This window comes from Oncorhynchus mykiss, chromosome 4 (genome assembly GCF_013265735.2).
Source record: "Oncorhynchus mykiss isolate Arlee chromosome 4, USDA_OmykA_1.1, whole genome shotgun sequence".
NCBI classification, from domain to species: domain Eukaryota; kingdom Metazoa; phylum Chordata; class Actinopteri; order Salmoniformes; family Salmonidae; genus Oncorhynchus; species Oncorhynchus mykiss.
Genome location: NC_048568.1, coordinates 24,967,446 through 24,991,734, shown reverse-complemented (window position 1 = coordinate 24,991,734; position 24,289 = coordinate 24,967,446). Strand labels below are relative to the sequence as shown.

The 24,289-nt window shown below is 46.3% G+C and overlaps 1 protein-coding gene across 10 annotated transcripts in view; it reads right to left on the bottom strand.

Annotated features, from left to right (window-relative positions):
• Positions 1–2,597: 2,597 nt before the first annotated feature.
• The window catches only part of utrn (utrophin), a 341,113-nt gene continuing 319,421 nt past the window's right edge, over positions 2,598–24,289 (bottom strand). For 7 of the 10 annotated variants that reach the window (XM_036975991.1, XM_036975995.1, XM_036975989.1 and 4 more), the window contains 6 exons: positions 13,428–13,589; positions 12,644–12,890; positions 9,841–9,916; positions 9,644–9,730; positions 8,169–8,194; positions 2,598–4,709 (listed from right to left, as the gene is read on the bottom strand). In XM_036975991.1, the coding sequence (XP_036831886.1) occupies positions 4,701–4,709; positions 8,169–8,194; positions 9,644–9,730; positions 9,841–9,916; positions 12,644–12,890; positions 13,428–13,589 (607 nt within the window). In that variant the 3' untranslated portion in view covers positions 2,598–4,700. The remainder of the gene's footprint in view (positions 4,710–8,168; positions 8,195–9,643; positions 9,731–9,840; positions 9,917–12,643; positions 12,891–13,427; positions 13,590–24,289) is intronic. The other 3 variants (XM_036975996.1, XM_036975998.1, XM_036975999.1) reach the window with 1 other exon arrangement.

Below are 24,289 nucleotides of genomic sequence, written 5' to 3'. Positions count from 1 at the left end.
TTCAAGGCAGAGTCAAACATGGGACAGACCAGCAGGCAGAGGTTCATAGTTCAAGGCAGAGTCAAACATGGGACAGACCAGCAGGCAGAGGTTCGTAGTTCAAGGCAGAGTCAAACATGGGACAGACCAGCAGGCAGAGGTTCATAGTTCAAGGCAGAGTCAAAAATGGAACAGACCAGCAGGCAGGCTCAGGGTCAGTGCAGGCAGAAAGGTCGTAACCGGGAAGAATAGAAATCAAGAACTAGGTCGGAACCGGGAAGACTAGAAAACAAGAACTAGAGATAAGGTAAAACACGCTGGGACGACATGATAAGACGAACTGGCAACAAACAAACAGAAAACACAGGTATAAATACACAGGGCATAATGGGGGAAAATAGGAGACACCTGGTGGGGGGTGGAGACAAGCACAAGACAGGTGAAACAGATCAGGGTCATAGCTAGTTTAGCCTTGGCAGAAAGGTCAAAGCAAGTTTCCAAGGCTGTCATTAAACATTTTGTCACTTTAGTTTCAGATTGGATGGTAAGATGTTTTTGGTGACCTTTGAACGCTAAACGTGAGCAAATCCACTATCAAACTCAAAGTTGGCAGACCTTGGTCCGAGTACATGCATTCAGAGGAAGGTTTAAAGGATTAATCAATTAGTTCTAAAAACCATGTTGTCTTTGATTCTCATGTCCCCTGGTGATCATATCATTACTTACATTTACAATGACATGTTAGTCATTTAGCAGGCACGCTTATCCAGAGTGCACACATTTTCATACTGGTCCCCCGTGGGAATCGAACGCACAACAATGGCGTTGCAAGTGCCCTGCTCTACCAACTGAACCACAAGGGACCACATATGTTTTAATATAACTCGGTCTATACTTACTGTAGATATTTCAGTCTGTGTTGAAACTGTATATTCCAGTGAAGAGCCTCCTCTGGGTAGACAAGTTCATTACTTATTAATTAATTCATCTTTACAAGTGAGAACATCACTGGGGTACAAACTGGGTGTGTTTCACTACTTGACACACCCCTGAGACATCAGAGGAAGAAATATATCGATTTAAAGAGTGTCTAAGGAATAAACAGTCTCACCCCTTGCTCCACTTACTGTGTACTGCATGTAGGCTGCTGTTGCATTATTGAACTGTTAGAAGAAGGCTGGCCAGTAGAGTGTCACTGGAGATGAAGCACAGACTCATCCAGTCTAGCTGCACTACTTAAACTAATTAGTGACTGAGCTACGTGCTGGCTGGCCGCTCTACAAAAAGATTAAAGGGATACCTTGAGATTCCGACAATAATGCCCAGTATCCACTTCCCTATAGTCAGGTGTACTCATGGATACCATTTTTATGTCTCTGTGACCAGTATGAAGGAAGTTAAAAGTAGTTTTGCGAGCCAATGCTAACTAGCCTTAGCACAATGACTGGAAGTCTATGGGTATCTATTAGCATGATAGCAGGCACCCATTGCCAAAATGCATAAGTATCCCTTTAAGGAAATGATCAAGGGGTCCGTCTGAGTAATGTTAAAGTCTGAGTACTCCTTTCCTATGGTGGACCACTGTGCAGGAAGAGATTGGTGAGGGGAATTAGACGAGTGTTTAGGTTTCCATCATGCTGTTTTTACCCGACAGAGTTTTGAATCTAGCATACTAACCTTTCAATGGAAGAAGGGAAGGAAAGAAGTAAAACAGGAGTAATTGATAACCTAATCTCACTATTAAAAAGGATACAGATATTGGTGTACAGTAAAAAGCAATGAGCATACATGAACAGTTTTAGAGCCACTTTAATGAATTCACAAGTGAAATCGAATTGATGGTGTTGTTGGCTGTGAACATGAATAGGATATCACATAGTCTTTAAATAAAGGGTGTGGGGAATAAGTGATGAATGCTTCTGGATGTGAGTAATACTCTGGTGAAAGAAGCATGTAACTTGGTACAGCGTAACTGTGGACTGCAGGGGATGGGAGGCAGGAAGCTGGATTCGTTGTCTAATTACTTCCCATCATTCAGTTGTTCTCTCATTTCCCGCTCAGAGCGTTCCTCTTGTAACATATTATAATGGTAGAACCTCACGCTGCGCAATCAATTCCTTTGATAAACAATAATAATGATGAAGTCTGCAGTGGGCGCCAGGCGACGTGCTAGATTTCTGCTCATAACGAGGACCATTTCCTTCCTAGCCATTATGGATGGCCACCATGGGATGCTGTTGAATGCTGGGAGATTATCTCCTGATGAGACGTTTGCAAATAGGGGAGGTAAATATGTTTACATATGTATTTGCTTAAAAATGTATGAATTGTGCTAGAATGCTTTACATTAGAAGGCAATATCTACTGGGTTGCTGTCTGTGACAAACTGACAACAACGCTAACGACACTATTCAGTATTCACAATGTCACTTGATTTCCTAACTGTTTAACAATTGGTGGACATTTTTTATGGCAAACAACACTATAAAGGATGATTTTTCACACTTGTTTCGCTGTTGCCGGCTTGTTGTGTTGCCAGCTTGTAGTGTAGACCAATGTATTCTGGGGAAGCACACATTGTTAATAGGTCCTTGAAGCAAGAGTCCAGAGAAATAAAAGTTGTTATAAAAATTTATTTAGAATAAAACATACAGTATGTAGCCATATTACATGTAGTGTGGTCAATCTATACTACATACCTCAGGAAAGACACTGTTCTGCCATGGTACACTATATTATCATCATCATAAGTCCAAGGACATAGTTGGAGGAGGTTATAATAGCGCTGTTAAAACGATCAAGTTTTACAGAATAGCATAGCACAAAACACAACGCATAACTCAGAGAGAGAGAGAGCAGTGCTAGAGGTCTGACAGGGGGAAATCAACAGAGCCAGACACAGTACACCGATTTGGGGCAGCGTAGAAAGGCCACAGACCCATGGGTAGTTAACTAATAGGATGTCTTTGTGTTTTGGCTGTTATTTTACTCTGCTGGGTATCTCCCCACCGCAGTACACCTCTATAAGCAACACGTTTAGAATGTTTTTCAGTTTGTTTTCTTGTTGTGAGTACAGTAAAATGGAAATTAAACAAGTTACAGACCACGCAAATGAAAAGGTGTTTGTCTGAGGTAGCAAGGCAATCATGGCTTTCTTCTGATTTTTTTTTTAAACATATATTTATAAAACTATTCTACACAATGATGGACTGTGGGCCTCTTACAAACTTGATTATTTCAGAACAGCTTAAGGTTCCATTAATGTATAGTTTCCGCCCCTCTCTCCTTTATACAACCATCCAACTTAATTACTACAACGTTAAATCAGTCTGCCACACTTGGAATGACAACTGTATAGGCACAGAAGGGGTTACGTTAACGTCGCAATTGCGGCAGGCATGACAACGCCGACAGAATCGCATGAATAACGCTTTAAAGGGAGGAAAACATTTTAAAAACAAATGTGATGCTTTGAGGACAGACACAGAGCCTATTGTCTAAAACGATCATTTGAGGACAGACACAGAGCCTATTGTCTAAAACGATCATTTGAGGACAGACACAGAGCCTATTGTCTAAAACGATCATTTGAGGACAGACACAGAGCCTATTGTCTAAAACGATCATTTGAGGACAGACACAGAGCCTATTGTCTAAAACGATCATTTGAGGACAGACACAGAGCCTATTGTCTAAAACGATCATTTGAGGACAGACACAGAGCCTATTGTCTAAAACGATCATTTGAGGACAGACACAGAGCCTATTGTCTAAAACGATCATTTGAGGACAGACACAGAGCCTATTGTCTAAAACGATCATTTGAGGACAGACACAGAGCCTATTGTCTAAAACGATCATTTGAGGACAGACACAGAGCCTATTGTCTAAAACGATCATTTGAGGACAGACACAGAGCCTATTGTCTAAAACGATCATTTGAGGACAGACACAGAGCCTATTGTCTAAAACGATCATTTGAGGACAGACACAGAGCCTATTGTCTAAAACGATCATTTGAGGACAGACACAGAGCCTATTGTCTAAAACGATCATTTGAGGACAGACACAGAGCCTATTGTCTAAAACGATCATTTGAGGACAGACACAGAGCCTATTGTCTAAAACGATCATTTGAGGACAGACACAGAGCCTATTGTCTAAAACGATCATTTGAGGACAGACACAGAGCCTATTGTCTAAAACGATCATTTGAGGACAGACACAGAGCCTATTGTCTAAAACGATCATTTGAGGCGATAATCTTAAAATGGGCCACCTTCCCCAAATTGGATATAAAAACAGTTACCATGTCCCCCGTTATGACGGCAGTAGGGTAGAAGCAGAGAGGAGTTTGATTCCCAGTGAAAGCGGAACAAAAAACAAAACAAATCCCACAAAAAAACATATGTTGTTATACAAAGCCCCCGGAACCCCCATAATCATCGGCATATCCATACAAATTACCGACAAATGTTTAACCGACTCCAGGTACAATCTACAGTTAATAAAATGTACATTTTGCATAGTACAAGACGACAACGTGGTAATAGTAGTAAAGTTCTGCGGTCCTGTCTTTGGGTTTTACCGGGGGGTCTCTTGCTAGGGGGTCTAGCTCTCCACCTGTCCTTCTGAAAAGTTTAGCGAGGGAAAGCATAGAAGCTGTGTGAATGTTTCTGTCTCTCAGAAAACACACACACCTTCCTCTTTGCTGATGGCTCTCACATCACCTGAAACATAGACAAAACACATACATTATTTATTACAACATCTACACATCTACACACACATACATTAGCCAGACTAAACAAAGTTGGCAAGACCAAATAGGGTCTTCCTCCTATCTCTGGGTAATCACATTAAGTAGAGCATTTAAATTAGTCCACCCAAAGTTATCTATCTCTATTATAGGCAAGGCACGAGAGTTCAGGGATGCATAGAAAATAATGATCTTCCACTGTGTTTTGATGTAAACAACACTAATTTCTCTTCATCTGCAGGTATTGAATGGAAAGTATCAGAAGCTCCTGAAAATGCAATCAGGGCAGATTGGCAGTCCCTCAAGCCCGTCACAACAATTTAGAGAGAGGAGACAGGAGAGATCAGGGACGCAGCTGGGCACTTAGGATTCTGGGAAATGCTTTTTAAAGGGATACTTCGGGATTTTGGCAATGAGGCCCTGTATCTACTTCCCCGCAGTCAGATGAACTCATGGAGACCATTAGTATGTCTCTGTGTCCAGTATGAAGGAAGCTAGAGGTACTGTAGTTTTGCGAGCCAATGCTAACCAGAGTTGACGCAATGACTGGAAGTCTATGGGTATCTATGCTAGCATATAGTACAATGACTGGAAGTCTATGGGTATCTATGCTAGCAGATAGCACAATGACTGGAAGAATATGGATATCTATGCTAGCAGATAGCACAATGACTGGAAGAATATAGGTAACACAAGTTAGCATTGGCTCAGGAACCTACCCCTAACTTCCTTCATGCTGGACACAGAGACATAAAAATGGCATCCACAAGTTCATCTGACTGCAGGGAAGTAGATAAAGGGCCTCATTGCCAAAATCCCAAAGTATCCATTTAATGTTACACTGGGTTATGCTCCTTGGAACAATAGGCTGGCTTCTGAATGGACATCGAAACCTATTCAACCACACTCTGGGCTTAGAACAACCTACAGGAACCATTTTTAATAACATCATATATGGCCTTTAGCAGACGCTTGTATCCAAAACGACTTACAGTCATGCATGCATCCATTTTCCATACAGTATGAGTGGTCCCGGGAATCAAACCTACAACCCTGCCGTTACAAGCGCCATGCTCTACCAACTGAGCAACAAAGGACTAACTTAATGGAGTTCAATAAGAAAGAAGGGAAGAAAAGAGATAAGAAGAAGTGGTAAAAGTGGTCCTAAGCACATTTCTCCCTGTGTTCACTACGGGTGCATAAGACAACATAAATACCAAACCTGACCCAGGTTTAATTAAATATAAGAAAAAAAGCAGATAGCACTGGCTAACATAACGGACGTCAAGGGAAGAAGAAGAAAAACAGGAGAGGGAAAAGAAATAGGCCCCTGTGAAGGAGCGTCCAGATACTACTTGTAATAAATAAATGGTTTAACTGGCTTGTAAAGGCAATGGGGAGAGTGGAGAAGGGCTGAGATGTTTAGAGGTGAGAGAGAAAGAGAGAAGACTAAACAGAAATTAGACTAAGAGCAGGTCACTGTCAATAACCTTTGCTGCTATTCTACTGAGCTTCAGAATCCATCTCTGCCTCCATTTACAACATGCAGTGGGGAGAACAAGTATTTGATACACTGCCGATAATGCAGGTTTTCCTACTTACAAAGCATGTAGAGGTCTGTAATTTTATCATAGGTACACTTCAACTGTGAAAGACAGAATCTAAAATCCAGAAAATCACTTTGTATGATTTTTAAGTAATTCATTTGCATTTTATTGCATGACATAAGTATTTGATACATCAGAAAAGCAGAACTTAATATTTGGTACAGAAACCTTTGTTTGCAATTACAGAGATCATACGTTTTCTGTAGTACTTGACCAGGTTTGCACACACTGCAGCAGGGATTTTGGCCCACTCCTCCATACAGACCGTCTCCAGATCCTTCAGGTTTCGGGGCTATCACGGGGCAATATGGACTTTCAGCTCCCTCCAAAGATTTTCTATTGGGTTCAGGTCTGGAGACTGGCTAGGCTCACGGAGCCACTCCTTAGTTGCCCTGGCTGTGTGTTTCGGGTCGTTGTCATGCTGGAAGACCCAGCCACGACCCATCTTCAATGCTCTTACTGAGGGAAGGAGGTTGTTGGCCAAGATCTTGCGATATATGGCCCCATCCATCCTCCCCTCAATACGGTGCAGTCGTTCTGTCCCCTTCGCAGAAAAGCATCCCCAAAGAATGATGTTTCCACCTCCATGCTTCACGGTTGGGATGTTATTCTTGGGGTTGTACTCATCCTTCTTCTTTCTCCAAACACGGCAAGTGGAGTTTAGACCAAAAAGCTCTATTTTTGGCTCATCAGACCACATGACCTTCTCCTATTCCTCCTCTGGATCATCCAGATGGTCATTGGCAAACTTCAGACGGGCCTGGACATGCGCTGGCTTGAGCAGGGGGACCTTGCGTGCGCTGCAGGATTTTAATCCATGGCGGCGTAGTGTGTTACTAATGGTTTTCTTTGAGACTGTGGTCCCAGCTCTCTTCAGGTCATTGACCAGGTCCTGCCGTGTAGTTCTGGGCTGATCCCTCACCTTCCTCATGATCATTGATGCCCCACGAGGTGAGATCTTGCATGGAGCCCCAGACCGAGGGTGATTGACCGTCATCTTGAACTTCTTCAATTTTCTAATAATTGCGCCAACAGTTGTTGCCTTCTCACCAAGCTGCTTGCCTATTGTCCTGTAGCCCATCCCAGCCTTGTGCAGGTCTACAATTTTATCCCTGATGTCCTTACACAGCTGTCTGGTCTTGGCCATTGTGGAGAGGTTGGAGTCTGTTTGATTGAGTGTGTGGACAGGTGTCTTTTATACAGGTAACGAGTTCAAACAGGTGCAGTTAATACAGGTAATGAGTGGAGAACAGGAGGGATTCTTGAAGAAAAACTAACAGGTCTGTGAGAGCTGGAATTCTTACTGGTAGGTGATCAAATACTTGTCATGCAATAAAATGCAAATGAATTACTTAAAAATCATACAATGTGATTTTCTGGATTTTTGTTTTAGATTCCATCTCTCACAGTTGAAGTGTACATATGATAACAATTACAGACCTCTACATGCTTTGTAAGTAGGAAAACCTGCAAAATCGGCAGTGTATCAAATACTTGTTCTCCCCACTGTAGGTGAAGGAGACCCCATTGATCTATTTTATTTTCTGTGTGTGTGTGTGTGTATGTTCCACACTGTTTTGTTGCTCTCGCTCCTCATCTACACCCCTTGATAAGCACCAAACTGCCATTCTCCTCCAGAGAGTGGCTGAATCTCTTACACATTCAGTTATTTGACCAGTTAGACTGCCTGCCAAGTAACTAGCAACAGTATACCTGTTGTTTCTAATTTGCACTCATTCAGCCTTCACGAAATGCGCTCCAGCTAATTTCCTCTTATCAGAATGAAACAGGCAATATGCAAGTGGATGAGAAATATATCTTACCTGTGGTCTCGAGGAGAGGCTTGAAGCTACGAGTGAAACAGAAACAACTTTGTGAGAAAAAACACAATATTGACTCTATTGAAATAGTGTGTAAAAAATATATAAAGGATATTTCATGTTATTCATTATTCATCAAGTTGATGCTTTATAGTTATGATAATGTTCCACAGCTTTGTCATTCTATTTTTTATGGGATAAGTCCACACATACAGTAGGGTCAGAGATAATTACAGACACCTGTGATAATCTGAAGTACCCTAAAGGACCACTAGATGTCGTGTGATAGATTACATAAAATCCTTGAAAGATACCACAATTCAGGTAGTTTACTGGTAAACTTGCAAAATGTCCAGTAATATTCCCTCCCTTTGCAACCTTACTCCATGCATCAAAACTGACTGGTTGAAGCCTAAGTTCAGATGCATATGGACCCCTCCTACACACACAGTCATAAACTAAGTATTATCTTTAAGTGTTGTTGAGATGGATGTTGAGATCGTTGAGCCGTTATGCCCGCCAGATGAGCAGTAAACCGGTATTGATAGCACCGCAGCAGCCTCTAGATTATATTAGATTTTTAAACTAAACTTCAGATAGATTTTCGACTCATTCAAAATGCAATTTAAAGTCACTTTGAGGTAATACACTAATCCAACACTTTTAGTCTCATTCTATGATACCCATGGAGCGTATTTCTTCCTCCATTTTACTGGATACCTAGGGCCAGGTCACATGGCCAGAAGAAACTCTAGACGCTATGTATACGTCGACTGTGTGAGAGTGTTTCAAACTTCTCTCCTCACTGCAGTCACATTGCACATGATACATATTGCATCTAAACAGAGAAGATGACATAGTGTAACAGTATAACTTCAGACCGTCCCCTCGCGTGAACCAGGGACCCTCTGCACACAGACAACAGTCACCCACGAAGCATCGTTACCCATCGCTCCACAAAAGCCGCGGCCCTTGCAGAGCAAGGGGAACCACTACTTCAAGGTCTCAGAGCAAGTGACGTCACCGATTTAAACGCTATTTAGCGCGCGCCACCGCTAACTAGCTAGCCGTTTCACATCCGTTACAATAGCATACCTTTTATTTTCAGCTCCAAAGTCATGAATTAAAGTGGAGAGTAGTGAACGTCAAAGGGACAAAATAGACCACAGAACACTACCAGCCAGAACACTACCACCCACACACACACTAGCTAAGTGGCGAGTGAGAGAAAGAGTGGGGATGGAATAGAGAGGGGAGGGGGGAGGAGGAGTAGAAGACAGGTGAGGAAGAGAGGAGGAGGATGGAGAGGATGAGAAAACAACGGGCAGAGGAAGAAGAGGAGAAAGAGGAATGAAAGACAGAATGAGAGAAGACAGTGAGAGACAGTGAGTGAGAGGAGGCAAGGAGAATGGAAGAGGTAAACAGAGGGAAGATGGGAGGAGAGGGAAGAGATGTTTGAGGTAAAGGAGAGGTCTTACGACTGCATGCAGGGAAGGTGTGGTTTATCTGCTCCATGATGTCTGCCAGGTCAGAGCTGCGGTTGTGTGGGTGGTCCAACTGCTCATCTGAAACACACACACACACCAGTTTAGCACACTGTGTGTGTGTGTGTGTGTGTGTGTGTGTGTGTGTGTGTGTGTGTGTGTGTGTGTGTGTGGTTGTGTGTTGAACCGACCTGTATGTTCGGTGAGGGCCCCTTGTTCTTGCATGCTGGGAGACAACACTCCATTCACCCTGGAGTCCATCTCCGGCTGAGATGAGGGAAAGAAGAGGATGAACGAAGAGCAAGTCAGACAAGAAGAGGTGAAGAGAAGAAGTGAGAGAAACACAAGAAGAAAGACAGAAAGAAAAGTAAAAAATATATGAGGGAAAGAGACAAGGACCAGCATCATTACTAAAACATAGTGCCCACTCTTCATTATTCATAGTGGCATACTTCACTGGTGACGACTTTAAACCAACTACATATGAATCATCAGTCCCAAACAAGGGAATAGCACACAGTGTGACTCGATAGGGCTGGATGAAAGACCTGTCATCACGTGTACTGACATTTATATGCGTCTATAAGCCCTCTTCCAAATGTGTCACTGTCACTCCCCGTATGAGTTCAGATGAATCTCTAAGGGTTTCGCAACGTGTTTGTTTCATTTCTTGACTTTCATTCATGAAAAAAGGTGCACGCACACACGCGCACACCCACACACACACACACCCACACACACACCCACACACACCCACACACCCACACACACACACACCCACACACCCACACACACGCCTGAATAGGGCACCTGATGTCCACTGACATTTACTATCAAGTCCAACATGCCCCTTAGCTTTCCAGAGACGGAATCAATGCATCCTCCTCCCTGCCTATCCCGTCCCTCTCTTCTCTCCTTCCTGCTCTCCTGCCCCCAGCTGTAGTAAAGGTTAATGTGATGGAAATGTCTCCAGAGCATTCTCACAACGTCTTCAGGGCTCACTTAGAATAGTACTGACTGTACAGAGCTGCACAACAGCTCTCTAATAAAAATTGCAACAACAAAAAATACATAATTTATCATTGATAACCACCATCCTTAAGTTTGCCAACGACACAATGGTGGTAGGCCTGATCACCGACACCAATGAGAAAGCCTATAGGGAGGAGGTCAGTGACCTGGCAGTGTAGTGTAGGACAACAACCTCTTCCTCAAGAACAACCTCTTCCTCTTCCGCATTTCACGGTAACAATACCTGTTGTATTCGGCTCATGTGACAAATACAATTTGATTAGATTTGATTACAATTGATTCGGAGTTAAGAGAATTTCCTTCAAAACTACTACACTAAGTTGTGATTTTGTAAAACTGTTGATGTCCTCGTTGTGATGAACCTAGACAACATATTTGTTTGACCATAAACTGACAATGCTGGGCTGAAAATATGAAAATCTCTTCTGTGAATGTCAGAGCACGTTTGTAGGATTACTCACTCTAATTTATCCCTGTATGTTGGATTTGTTTCTCCCATCATAGAGTCAGGATCTGGTTAGCTCAGGACTCTAGGCTCTGGAAGAAATGGTGTGTGTGTCTTGCAAGGTTTAACATGAGCCCTTTATCCCCTAAGAATCAACAGAGTCACGTTATCTTCCCCAGGCCGAGGTTGCCTAATGCTCTGCCTCTGTTGTAACTAAATGAAGGAATGTTATGTTAACCTGTGAGCTGTGGATAACTAGCGTTAGTCAGCGAGGGGAGAACAGCGATAACGGGTCAGCACCATGGCAGTGGAGAGCGCCACTACAGCCGGGCCGCACCCAACAGCACTCATAATGAGCAGATTCCACACACCCGTTTGGCTAACTGAGCAGAATGTTTTGGGCAGGAACAGGCTGCAGGGCGAGAGAATGCCACTTGGATTTATATCATCGTTCCCATTCCATTTTCCCAAAGTTTTAAATATGTAACGAACAGGGAAATAAACCTGGATATGATTTAACTCCAAGTACTGCTTTAAGAATCCTGATTACCCACCGCAGCCTCCAGCTCCAGAGACCTGAGTCAATACTGTTTACCAACTCTGACTGACTCCGTTCGGTTGGTTGGCTTTTATTTCCCACACAGCTAAAAAGTCATCTAAACTTATTGAGTGATCAGGAGAGGCATAAACAGAGCAGAGATGGAGTGGGTTACTGGGTAGGGGGTGCTTCGTAGCCCTGGGAGGAAAACTCACAATACAGGGTTCTTTCTACATCAACAAGGGGCTTAGATGGTGGGTGTGGCAATGTTTTCATATTTAAGACACTTTCCTGGAATTCTACACATGTTTCTATGGAGCTGAGAGAAATTGTTTCATTTTTAGAGCTATTTTCCTGAAATTCCATGCATTTTGCTGTGGCTAATGCTGTGTTCTTTTGCTCAAATATAATAAAATTTATACTGCTAAATTCATTGTTTTTCTTATTCTCCATGACCGTCTTGTCTAGTTTTTATTTTGGTCATTGTTAGTCAATTATAAGAAAATATATTGGTTCATAAAATGTTCTACTGTACATACTTTCTATCTGGTTTTAGTCATTTCAGTTTACAATTAAAGCATGTTTCCATCCCGAAAATGTATTTCTAGAAACAGGCGGGGCCCGCCCAAGGATTTTAATGGCAGACAAATCACCGTGATGAGATTCTAACTTTAGAGGAATGAGTTATGATACAAACAAGGACACTTTCGAGGGCTGAGAAGGAATTGCTGTTGTTGTTGATGTGTGATCAGTAAAATAGAAGTCATTCCACAGGTGGAACATGCATGTGTGTGTGTGTGTGTGTGTTAAGACATCTGTTGAAGTGGCTTGCTGTCCGAGGTGGAGTGTGAGCATGTGTGTGTGTGTGTGTGTGTGTGTGTGTGTTAAGACATCTGTTGAAGTGGCTTGCTGTCCGAGGTGGAGTGTGAGCATGTGTGTGTGTGTGTGTACTGTACGTGTCCCTCTATGTGTGGCCCACCTGGTGCAGTAGTTGTCTGAGCCGGTGGAGCTGGGACTCCAGCTGCTTGTTGTGCTCCTCCAGTTTGTGCATGCGGTCCTCCAGACGGCTCTTATGCTGCCGGAGCAGTTTGGCCTCAGCCAGCAGGTCAGCCTCGCCAGGACCCCCGGGGTGAGAAGACCCCTCAGGGTCCCAATGCCCCACAGACCCAGGCCCCCGCTGGTCCCCGTGCTGCTCCTTCAGCTGTTCATACTCCCTTTTCAGTGTCCTGGGGGAGACACCCAGAGATGGGGTTAGGGAGATGCAGAAGTCAGACACACACACGCCACACAATCATTCCTGCACATATAATATGAGCCCAACAGCACTACTAAAATCTTCCTGCCCACCCTCTCAGTACAATCCTATGTGAAGCCACTGTACAGAGAGGTCCTGGCCTGTGTCCGTCTCTGTTTACAACTGTATAGTGCTGTTGGCTCCAGACTGACTGTGGTACTTCAACTGGCGTTTATAGCCTGGCTCATAAAGAAGAATGTGAGCAGAGCTAAATCACTCAGATACAGCCTCAGACAGAGACACAGCAGCTCCAAGAATAATAGAGTGAGTGCACAGTCACCATTGTCCTTACACTACCTCTATCCACCAATCAAAGAGGCAGAGGTAGAGGTAGAGAGAGATGAAGGGGGGGAGGAGCGAGAGCTGAATGGGACAGTGTGTGTGTGTGTGCTGAGCATCACTTTTAGTAAGTGGGCAGAACACAGTAGCGCTGACATTTGACGGACTACTCCGCTGACCTATCGCGTACCTCTGCTCATCCTCCAGGCGATGGATGATTCGCTCCAGCTCCCCACGCTCCTCCCTCTCCACGGCCTGTAGGATCTGGGCGGGGCTCTGGGGCTGGCTGCAGGGAGACCCCTCCCCACCCAGGGTCTGGCAGTACTGCAGGATCAGAGCATGCTCATCGTCCCTATGGGAAGAGATATACAAATTAACTAAATAACACGTGCTTGTTGTCATTCTTAAAGAGCTTCATTATATTAGATACATTGCGCAAGAGCGTGCTCCACCTCGGTCAAAGTTTAAGTTCAAAGAGCTTTGTTGTCCATCTTGATTGTCTTTCCATTAAACAGACTCAGTGGTTTTAACTTCAGCTTTGGCTGTTGCAGGACTGTACTGTATGGCTGGGAGCTGTAGATCCTCCCTACAACACAGATCTGTTGATCTCAACCATCAGATAACCACATGACATAGATAGAGAGGGAGAGGAAGAAGACAGATGGGGAGAGAGGGGGTGAAAGAGAGAGAGAGAATGATGGCTCCAAGTTTCTCTGTGTCATATTTGGAGGATCTGAGATGCAGTAGGCAGGTCTTGCTAAACCACAGCTGTCACCTTCCCTCTAACACACACACACACACACACACACACACACACACACACACACACACACACACACACACACACACACACACACACACACACACACACACACACACACAGAGCCCCAGGGATTATAGGGATTAAACTCCGTGCGCACACACACGGAGGGGTAGGATTACTCAGCCCTCTGTCCATTACCGCAGGAAGTGCCATCCATCGCCAGAGCCACGCTGACAGCCAGAGAGACCGTTTCCATTTGGCCAAGCTGAAAGCAGTGGTTTTAATTGAAACTGGATGCCATGTTGGCTCTCCTTGGATACATTTTATCCATCCATGCACAATGTCTATTGTCAATCCAGCTTTCATTCTGTGGTTTGGCTAGCTAGTTAGCTTTTTTTAAAGTCTATGGCAAGGCCAGGGCCATGGCTTGGAGCACTAACTGTGTCAATAGCATGGCTAGGCTAAGCTAGGCTACCAAACACCATCTGGCTAACACAGCTTCTAACTCCTAATGTACGGCCCTCAGGAGACCCATTACAGAACCCAGACACAGCATTTCATAAATGACCCAAGTGTTCAGGCCCTCATTAACATTACATGCATATTCAGAGTGTTTAGTATATGAAAAGATTTCTGGACGAAACATTTTTTGTTTCCCAGGCGGATCTATTGTGTTAGCAAGGACGAGGACTCCTATTCTTAGAGAATTATGTCTACAAACCTCTGCCGATGGGATAGAGCATAGAGAGGTGAGGAGGAGAAGGAGCTCCGTGGATCCTTCGTGGATCTGGAAGTAATTTAGCCTTTTATTGTAGCCATTGGCGCTTTGTAGAGTTGCTATTTTCTCAAGTTTTCGAATGTCAATTTACTTGTGAAATTCCTGGATACACTGCTCAAAAAAATAAAGGGAACACTAAAATAACACATCCTAGATCTGAATGAATGAAATATTCTTATTAAATATTTTTTTCTTTACATAGTTGAATGTGCTGACAACAAAATCACACAAATTATCAATGGAAATCAAATGTATCAACCCATGGAGGTCTGGATTTGGAGTCACACTCAAAATTAAAGTGGAAAACCACACTACAAGTCAAAATCAGGCTAAGTAGTGTGTGTGGCCTCCACGTGCCTGTATGACCTCCCTACAACGCCTGGGCATGCTCCTGATGAGGTGGCGGATGGTCTCCTGAGGGATCTCCTCCCAGACCTGGACTAAAGCATCCGCCAACTCCTGGACCGTCTGTGGAGCAACGTGGCGTTGGTGGATGGAGCGAGACATGATGTCCCAGATGTGCTCAATTGGATTCAGGTCTGGGGAACGGGCGGGCCAGTCCATAGCATCAATGCCTTCCTCTTGCAGGAACTGCTGACACACTCCAGCCACATGAGGTCTAGCATTGTCTCGCATTAGGAGGAACCCAGGGCCAACCGCACCAGCATATGGTCTCACAAGGGGTCTGAGGATCTCATCTCGGTACCTAATGGCAGTCAGGCTACCTCTGGCGAGCACATGGAGGGCTGTGCGGCCCCCCAAAGAAATGCCACCCCACACCATGACTGACCCACCGCCAAACCGGTCATGCTGGGGGATGTTGCAGGCAGCAGAACGTTCTCCACGGCGTCTCCAGACTCTGTCACGCCTGTCACCATGTGCTCAGTGTGAACCTGCTTTCATCTGTGAAGAGCACAGGGCGCCAGTGGCGAATTTGCCAATCTTGGTGTTCTCTGGCAAATGCCAAATGTCCTGCACGGTGTTGGGCTGTAAGCACAACCCCCACCTGTGGACGTTGGGCCCTCATACCACCCTCATGGAGTCTGTTCCTGACCGTTTGAGCAGACACATGCACATTTGTGGCCTGCTGGAGGTCATTTTGCAGGGCTCTGGCAGTGCTCCTCCTGCTCCTCCTTGCACAAAGGCGGAGGTAGCGGTCCTGCTGCTGGGTTGTTGCCCTCCTACGGCCTCCTCCACGTTTCCTGATGTACTGGCCTGTCTCCTGGTAGCGCCTCCATGCTCTGTACACTACACTGACAGACACACCAAACCTTCTTGCCACAGCTCGCATTGATGTGCCATCCTGGATGAGCTGCACTACCTGAGCCACTTGTGTGGGCTGTAGACTCCGTCTCATGCTACCACTAGAGTGAAAGCACCGCCAGCATTCAAAAGTGACCAAAACATCAGCCAGGAAGCATAGGAACTGAGAAGTGGTCTGTGGTCACCACCTGCAGAACCACTCCTTTATTGGGGGTGTCTTGCTAATTGCCTATAATTTCCACCTGTTGTCTATTCCATTTGCACAACAGCATGTGAAATTTATTGTCAATCAGTGTTGCTTCCTAAGTGGACAGTTTGATTTCACAGAAGTGTGATTGACTTGGAGTTACATTGTGTTGTTTAAGTGTTCCCTTTATTTTTTTCAGCAGTGTATTAATGAAGTCAGATTTAATCAACAAATATGATAGTCAGTTTAAAAACGGTTAAAAGTTACACGACTCTGTACATATCTGGCTGTGTTGGTAAAATCACTACATATCCCATTGATCCAAGCGTGAGAGGCTGCCCTGTCACAGTTCCAAGACCAGTCAGAAACGTCCAGCTAATCTTACACCAACGACGTTGGTGGACCTCAAAACTGAAGTAGTGATATCCTTCATCACCATCGTCTTACGACAGATATCTTGATTCAGTCATGAATATTCAACAAAACAATAAATAATTTTACATTTTGTTTCCAGACAATTTCTTAGTTACATTATTGTATTACTAGCAAAGGAGTTGAGGGTGCAGTATTTATGAAGTTTGGCAATGAGGACGAAAACTAGCATAGTTCAGCTAGCCAGCTAGTTTACCCAGGGAAAACGAGCTCAGGCCTAACGTGCATGTAAGCTCAGTTTGGCTAATTCAGGAGACAAATTGTAGTTTTTATGCCCTGATTTTAGGATCTGGCGGGCAAAAAGTTTGATTAAACAATTCAGAGAGCAAATCGATTTATACAATCCCGAAATCAGCCGTAACTGTCAAACAAAGATTAAAATGAATGGCGAGGTCACTTCCAGATCCAGTAGACTCCTCCTCCTTACCACTATTGAAATGTTATAAACAAGAGCCAAGAAATGTGACTGAAATATCATAGCCGTACAGGTATTCAGGTTCTCCATGATATTCTACAGATGAAGAGTCCAACTTGTCAGTCAGTGTGACGGCTGTCTGCCTCAAGGCTAAGAGCTGCGATCTTGTGTAGGAATGGAACGCACTATGAAGCTATAAAACTATGAAGTTGAATAGAAATTCAGTTTGTCCTCCTTCTGTACCGCGTGATCGATGCTTCCATTAGTGCTCATTCCACCACACAGCGCTTCACACCCATACACACATGCAAGCACACACACACGCCTGACAAACACCCTTCTCATCTCAAAGACATGTTATCTATCAATCTTTTTTCCTTACAAAATGAGTGCCTTGTCTGAAATCACTGAGACGTAGATAATGACATAAGAGCCAGGCGGAGAGGAGATAAACATCTAGCCATTATACACCCATCTAGTACCAGGTCGGACCCGGTTTTGCCTCCAGAACAGCCTGAATTATTCGGGGCATTCTACAAGCTGTCGGAAACGTTCAACAGGGATGTTGGCCCATGCTGATACGATGACATCACGCAGTTGCTGCAAATTGGACGTCAGTACTGTCATGAGGCGTACAGCCTGTTCCATCTCATCCCAAAGATGCTCTATTGGGTTGAGTTCTGGGAACTGACCAGGCCACTCAGTGAACTCACTGTCATGTTCCATGCAATGTTTTTCCGCTCCTCCATTGTCCAGTGTTGGTGATCACGTGTCCACTGGAGCCTGCAATAGCTCATCTATAACAAGGATCGACGAATTGTGCATTCTGAGATGCCATTCTGCAAACCACTGTTATACTGCACAGTGTTATTTGTCTGTTTGTGGCCCGCCTATTAGCTTGCACAATTCTTGCCATTCTCCTTCGAACTCTCTCATCAACTAGCTGTTTTTGCCCACAGGACTGCCGCTGACTGTACTAGTATTCTTTGTTGGTTTGACAATGCCACAGTCAGCCAGAGAAATATGCTGAGAAGGATTATCACCACAGCAAGCAAGGTACTTTGAGTCAAACACACAGGCCTGGATGAGATCTTTAAGGTCAGGGCCCTCCCCAAGGTACTTGGAGTCAAACACACAGGCCTGGATGAGATCTTTAAGGTCAGGGCCCTCCCCAAGGTACTTGGAGTCAAACACACAGGCCTGGATGAGATCATTAAGGTCAGGGCCCTCAGCAAGGTACTTGGAGTCAAACACACAGGCCTGGATGAGATCTTTAAGGTCAGGGCCCTCAGCAAGGTACTTGGAGTCAAACACACAGGCCTGGATGAGATCTTTAAGGTCAGGGCCCTCAGCAAGGTACTTGGAGTCAAACACACAGGCCTGGATGAGATCTTTAAGGTCAGGGCCCTCCCCAAGCCACTTGGAGTCAAACACACAGGCCTGGATGAGATCTTTAAGGTCAGAGCCCTCAGCAAGGTACATGGAGTCAAACACACAGACCTGGATGAGATCTTTAAGGTCAGGGCCCTCCCCAAGCCACTTGGAGTCAAACACACAGGCCTGGATGAGATCTTTAAGGTCAGGGTGTTACGGTGCGTGAATGAGGACCCAAAAGCGAATCAACTTAAACAGAGCTTCTTTAATTACCAAACATAGGTAGGCTCAGATGGACCGGCAGATTCCGACAGGACAGGACAAGGTTACAGCAAACATGACGACAGTCTGGTTCAGGCATGAATGACACAAACAAACAAGAATCCGACAAGGACAGGAGCAGAAACAGAGAGAGATATAGGGACCTAATCAGAGGGAAAAAAGGGAACAGGTGGGGAACGGGGTGAATGGGTAGTTAGAGGAGACAAGGGACAGCTGGGGGAAAGCGGGGGAGAAAAGGTAACCTAACACGACCAGCAGAGGGAGACAGGGTGAAGGGAAAGGACAGAGACAAGACAACATGACAGTACATGACAGTACCCCCCCACTCACCGAGCGCCTCCTGGCGCACTCGAGGAGGAAACCTGGCGGCAACGGAGGAAATCATCAATCAGCGCACGGTCCAGCACGTCCCGAGAGGGAACCCAACTCCTCTCCTCAGGACCGTACCCCTCCCAGTCAACTAGGTACTGATGACCACGGCCCCGAGGACGCATGTCCAAGATCTTACGGACCCTGTAGATAGGTGCGCCCTCGACAAGGATGGGGGGGGGGGGGGGGGAAGACGAGCGGGGGCGCGAAGAACGGGCTTAACACAGGAGACATGGAAGACCGGGTGGACGCGACGAAGATATCGCGGAAGAAGAAGTCGCACTGCGACAGGATTAATGACCTGAGAGATACGGAATGGACCAATGAACCGTGGGGTCAACTTGCGAGAAGCCGTCTTAAGGGGAAGGTTCTGAGTGGAGAGCCAAACTCTCTGACCGCGACAATACCTAGGGCTCTTAGTTCTACGCTTATTAGCAGCTCTCACAGTCTGCGCCCTATAACGGCAAAGTGCAGACCTGACCCTCTTCCAGGTGCGCTCGCAACGTTGGACAAAAGCCTGAGCGGAGGGGACGCTGGACTCGGCGAACTGAGATGAGAACAACGGAGGCTGGTACCCGAGGCTACTCTGAAAAGGAGATAGCCCGGTCGCAGACGAAGGAAGCGAGTTGTGGGCGTATTCTGCCCAGGGGAGCTGTTCTGACCAAGACGCAGGGTTGCGAAAAGAAAGACTGCGTAAGATGCGACCAATAGTCTGATTGGCCCGTTCTGCTTGACCGTTAGACTGGGGGTGAAAGCCGGAAGAGAGACTGACGGAAGCCCCAATCAAACGGCAAAACTCCCTCCAAAATTGAGACGTGAATTGCGGACCTCTGTCCGAAACGACGTCTGACGGAAGGCCATGAATTCTGAAAACATTCTCGATGATGATTTGTGCCGTCTCTTTAGCAGAAGGAAGCTTAGCAAGGGGAATGAAATGAGCCGCCTTAGAGAACCTATCGACAACCGTAAGAATAACAGTCTTCCCCGCTGACGAAGGCAGTCCGGTGACAAAATCTAAGGCGATGTGAGACCACGGTCGAGAGGGAATAGGAAGCGGCCTGAGACGGCCGGCAGGAGGAGAGTTACCGGACTTAGTCTGCGCGCAGACCGAACAAGCAGCCACGAAACGACGCGTGTCATGCTCCCGGGTGGGCCACCAGAAACGCTGGCGAATGGAAGCAAGCGTACCCCGAACGCCAGGGTGGCCGGCTAACTTGGCAGAGTGAGCCCACTGAAGAACGGCCAGACGAGTAGGAACGGGAACGAAAAGAAGGTTCCTAGGACAAGCGCGCGGCGACGGAGTTTGAGTGAGTGCTTGCTTTACCTGCCTCTCAATTCCCCAGACAGTCAACCCGACAACACGCCCCTCAGGGAGAATCCCCTCGGGGTCAGTGGAGGCTACTGAAGAACTGAAGAGACGAGACAAAGCATCAGGCTTGGTGTTCTTAGAGCCCGGACGATAAGAAATCACGAACTCGAAACGAGCGAAAAACAGCGCCCAACGCGCCTGACGCGCATTAAGTCGTTTGGCAGAACGGATGTACTCAAGGTTCCTATGGTCAGTCCAAACGACAAAAGGAACGGTCGCCCCCTCCAACCACTGTCGCCATTCGCCTAGGGCTAACCGGATGGCGAGCAGTTCGCGGTTACCCACATCATAGTTACGTTCCGACGGCGACAGGCGATGAGAAAAATACGCGCATGGGTGGACCTTGTCGTCAGAGAGGGAGCGCTGAGAAAGGATGGCTCCCACTCCCACCTCTGACGCGTCAACCTCGACAACGAACTGTCTAGAGACGTCAGGTGTAACAAGGATAGGAGCGGATGTAAAACGATTCTTGAGGAGATCAAAAGCTCCCTGGGCGGAAACGGACCACTTAAAGCACGTCTTGACAGAAGTAAGGGCTGTGAGAGGAGCTGCCACCTGACCGAAATTACGGATGAAACGACGATAGAAGTTCGCGAAGCCGAGAAAGCGCTGCAGCTCGACGCGTGACTTAGGGACGGGCCAATCAATGACAGCTTGGACCTTAGCGGGATCCATCTTAATGCCTTCAGCGGAAATAACAGAACCGAGAAATGTGACGGAGGAGGCATGAAAAGTGCACTTCTCAGCCTTCACAAAAAGACAATTCTCTAAAAGGCGCTGGAGGACACGTCGAACGTGCTGAACATGAATCTGGAGTGACGGTGAAAAAATCAGGATATCGTCAAGGTAAACGAAAACAAAGATGTTCAGCATGTCTCTCAGGACATCATTGACTAATGCCTGAAAGACAGCTGGAGCGTTAGCGAGGCCGAAAGGAAGAACCCGGTATTCAAAGTGCCCTAACGGAGTGTTAAACGCCGTCTTCCACTCGTCCCCCTCCCTGATGCGCACGAGATGGTAAGCGTTACGAAGGTCCAACTTAGTGAAAAACCTGGCTCCCTGCAGGATCTCGAAGGCTGAAGACATAAGAGGAAGCGGATAACGATTCTTCACTGTTATGTCATTCAGCCCTCGATAATCTATGCAGGGGCGCAGAGACCCGTCCTTCTTCTTGACAAAAAAAACCCCCGCTCCGGCGGGAGAGGAGGAGGGGACTATGGTACCGGCGTCAAGAGCTACAGACAAATAATCTTCGAGAGCCTTACGTTCGGGAGCCGACAGAGAGTATAGTCTACCCCGGGGGGGGGTGGTTCCCGGAAGGAGATCAATACTACAATCATACGACCGGTGTGGAGGAAGAGAGGTGGCCCTGGACCGACTGAACACCGTGCGCAGATCGTGATATTCCTCCGGCACCCCTGTCAAATCACCAGGCTCCTCCTGTGAAGAAGAGACAGAGGAAACAGGAGGGATAGCAGACATTAAACATTTCACATGACAAGAGACGTTCCAGGAGAGGATAGAATTACTAGACCAATTAATGGAAGGATTATGACAAACTAGCCAGGGATGGCCCAAAACAACAGGTGTAAAAGGTGAACGAAAAATTAAAAAAGAAATGGTTTCACTATGATTACCAGAAACAGTGAGGGTTAAAGGTAGCGTCTCACGCTGAATCCTGGGGAGAGGACTACCATCCAGGGCGAACAAGGCCGTGGGCTCCTTTAACTGTCTGAGAGGAATGTCATGTTCCCGAGCCCAGGTCTCGTCCATAAAACAGCCCTCCGCCCCAGAGTCTATTAAGGCACTGCAGGAAGCTGACGAACCGGTCCAGCGTAGATGGACCGACAAGGTAGTGCAGGATCTTGAAGGAGAGACAGGAGTAGTAGCGCTCACCAGTAGCCCTCCGCTTACTGACGAGCTCTGGCCTTTTACTGGACATGAAGTGACAAAATGACCAGCGGAACCGCAATAGAGACAGAGGCGGTTGGTGATTCTCCGTTCCCTCTCCTCAGTCGAGATGCGGATACCTCCCAGCTGCATGGGCTCAGCACCCGAGCCGGCAGAGGAAGATGGTAGTGATGCGGAGAGGGAGGCGACGGAGAGCGCGAGCTCCTTTCCACGAGCTCGGTGACGAAGATCAACCCGTCGCTCAATGCGAATAGCGAGTTCAATCAAGGAATCCACGCTGGAAGGAACCTCCCGGGAGAGAATCTCATCCTTTACCTCTGCGCGGAAACCCTCCAGAAGACGAGCGAGCAAGGCCGGCTCGTTCCAGCCACTGGAGACAGCAAGAGTGCGAAACTCAATAGAGTAGTCTGTTATGGATCGATTGCCTTGACATAGGGAAGACAGGGCCCTGGAAGCCTCCTCCCCAAAAACAGATCGATCAAAAACCCGTATCATCTCCTCCTTAAAGTCTTGATACTGGTTAGTACACTCAGCCCTTGCCTCCCAGATTGCCGTGCCCCACTCACGAGCCCGTCCAATAAGGAGAGATATGACGTAGGCGACACGAGCAGTGCTCCTGGAGTAAGTGTTGGGCTGGAGAGAAAACACAATATCACACTGGGTGAGGAACGAGCGGCATTCAGTGGGCTCCCCAGAGTAACACGGCGGGTTATTGATTCTGGGCTCCGGAGATTCGAAAGCCCTGGAAGTGGCCGGTGGATCGAGGCGGAGATGGTGAACCTGTTCTGTGAGGTTGGAGACTTGGGTGGCCAGGGTCTCAACGGCATGTCGAGCAGCAGACAATTCCTGCTTGTGTCTGCCTAGCATCGCTCCCTGGATCTCGACGGCTGAGTGGAGAGGATCCGAAGTCGCTGGGTCCATTCTTGGTCGGATTCTTCTGTTACGGTGCGTGAATGAGGACCCAAAAGCGAATCAACTTAAACAGAGCTTCTTTAATTACCAAACATAGGTAGGCTCAGATGGACCGGCAGATTCCGACAGGACAGGACAAGGTTACAGCAAACATGACGACAGTCTGGTTCAGGCATGAATGACACAAACAAACAAGAATCCGACAAGGACAGGAGCAGAAACAGAGAGAGATATAGGGACCTAATCAGAGGGAAAAAAGGGAACAGGTGGGGAACGGGGTGAATGGGTAGTTAGAGGAGACAAGGGACAGCTGGGGGAAAGCGGGGGAGAAAAGGTAACCTAACACGACCAGCAGAGGGAGACAGGGTGAAGGGAAAGGACAGAGACAAGACAACATGACAGTACATGACACAGGGCCCTCAGCAAGGCTCACAAAATCATTTTAGACCCAAGCCATCCCCTGTACCTAGACTTTGAACAACTCCCCTCAGGGCGCATGTATAGGGTACCGCACGGCAGAAAAAACAGAACTAGACAATAAATTGTTCCATGTGTGATATCGCTCCTAAATTGCTAATGTTCCTATCGACTCAGTAGGGCAGTTATGAAAGTTGTATTGTCAATTTGTTTTGTATTTAAACACCACCTAAAACATGTACATGACACCACAACAAGATTTCCCCATGGGGACAATAAAGTCATTAAATTATTATTATTATAAAAAAATACAAAATAAAAATAATAATAATGGACACTACACTGTTGCCCTCCTCCACGTCTCCTGATGTACCGGCCAGTCTCCTGGTAGCGCCTCCATGCTCTGGACACTACGCTGACAGACACAGCAAACCTTCTTGCCACAGCTCGCATTGATGTGCCATCCAGGATGAGCTGCACTACCTGAGCCACTTGTGTGGGTTGTAGACTCCGTCTCATGCTACCACTAGAGTGAAAGCACCGCCAGCATTCAAAAGTGACCAAAACATCAGTTAGGAAG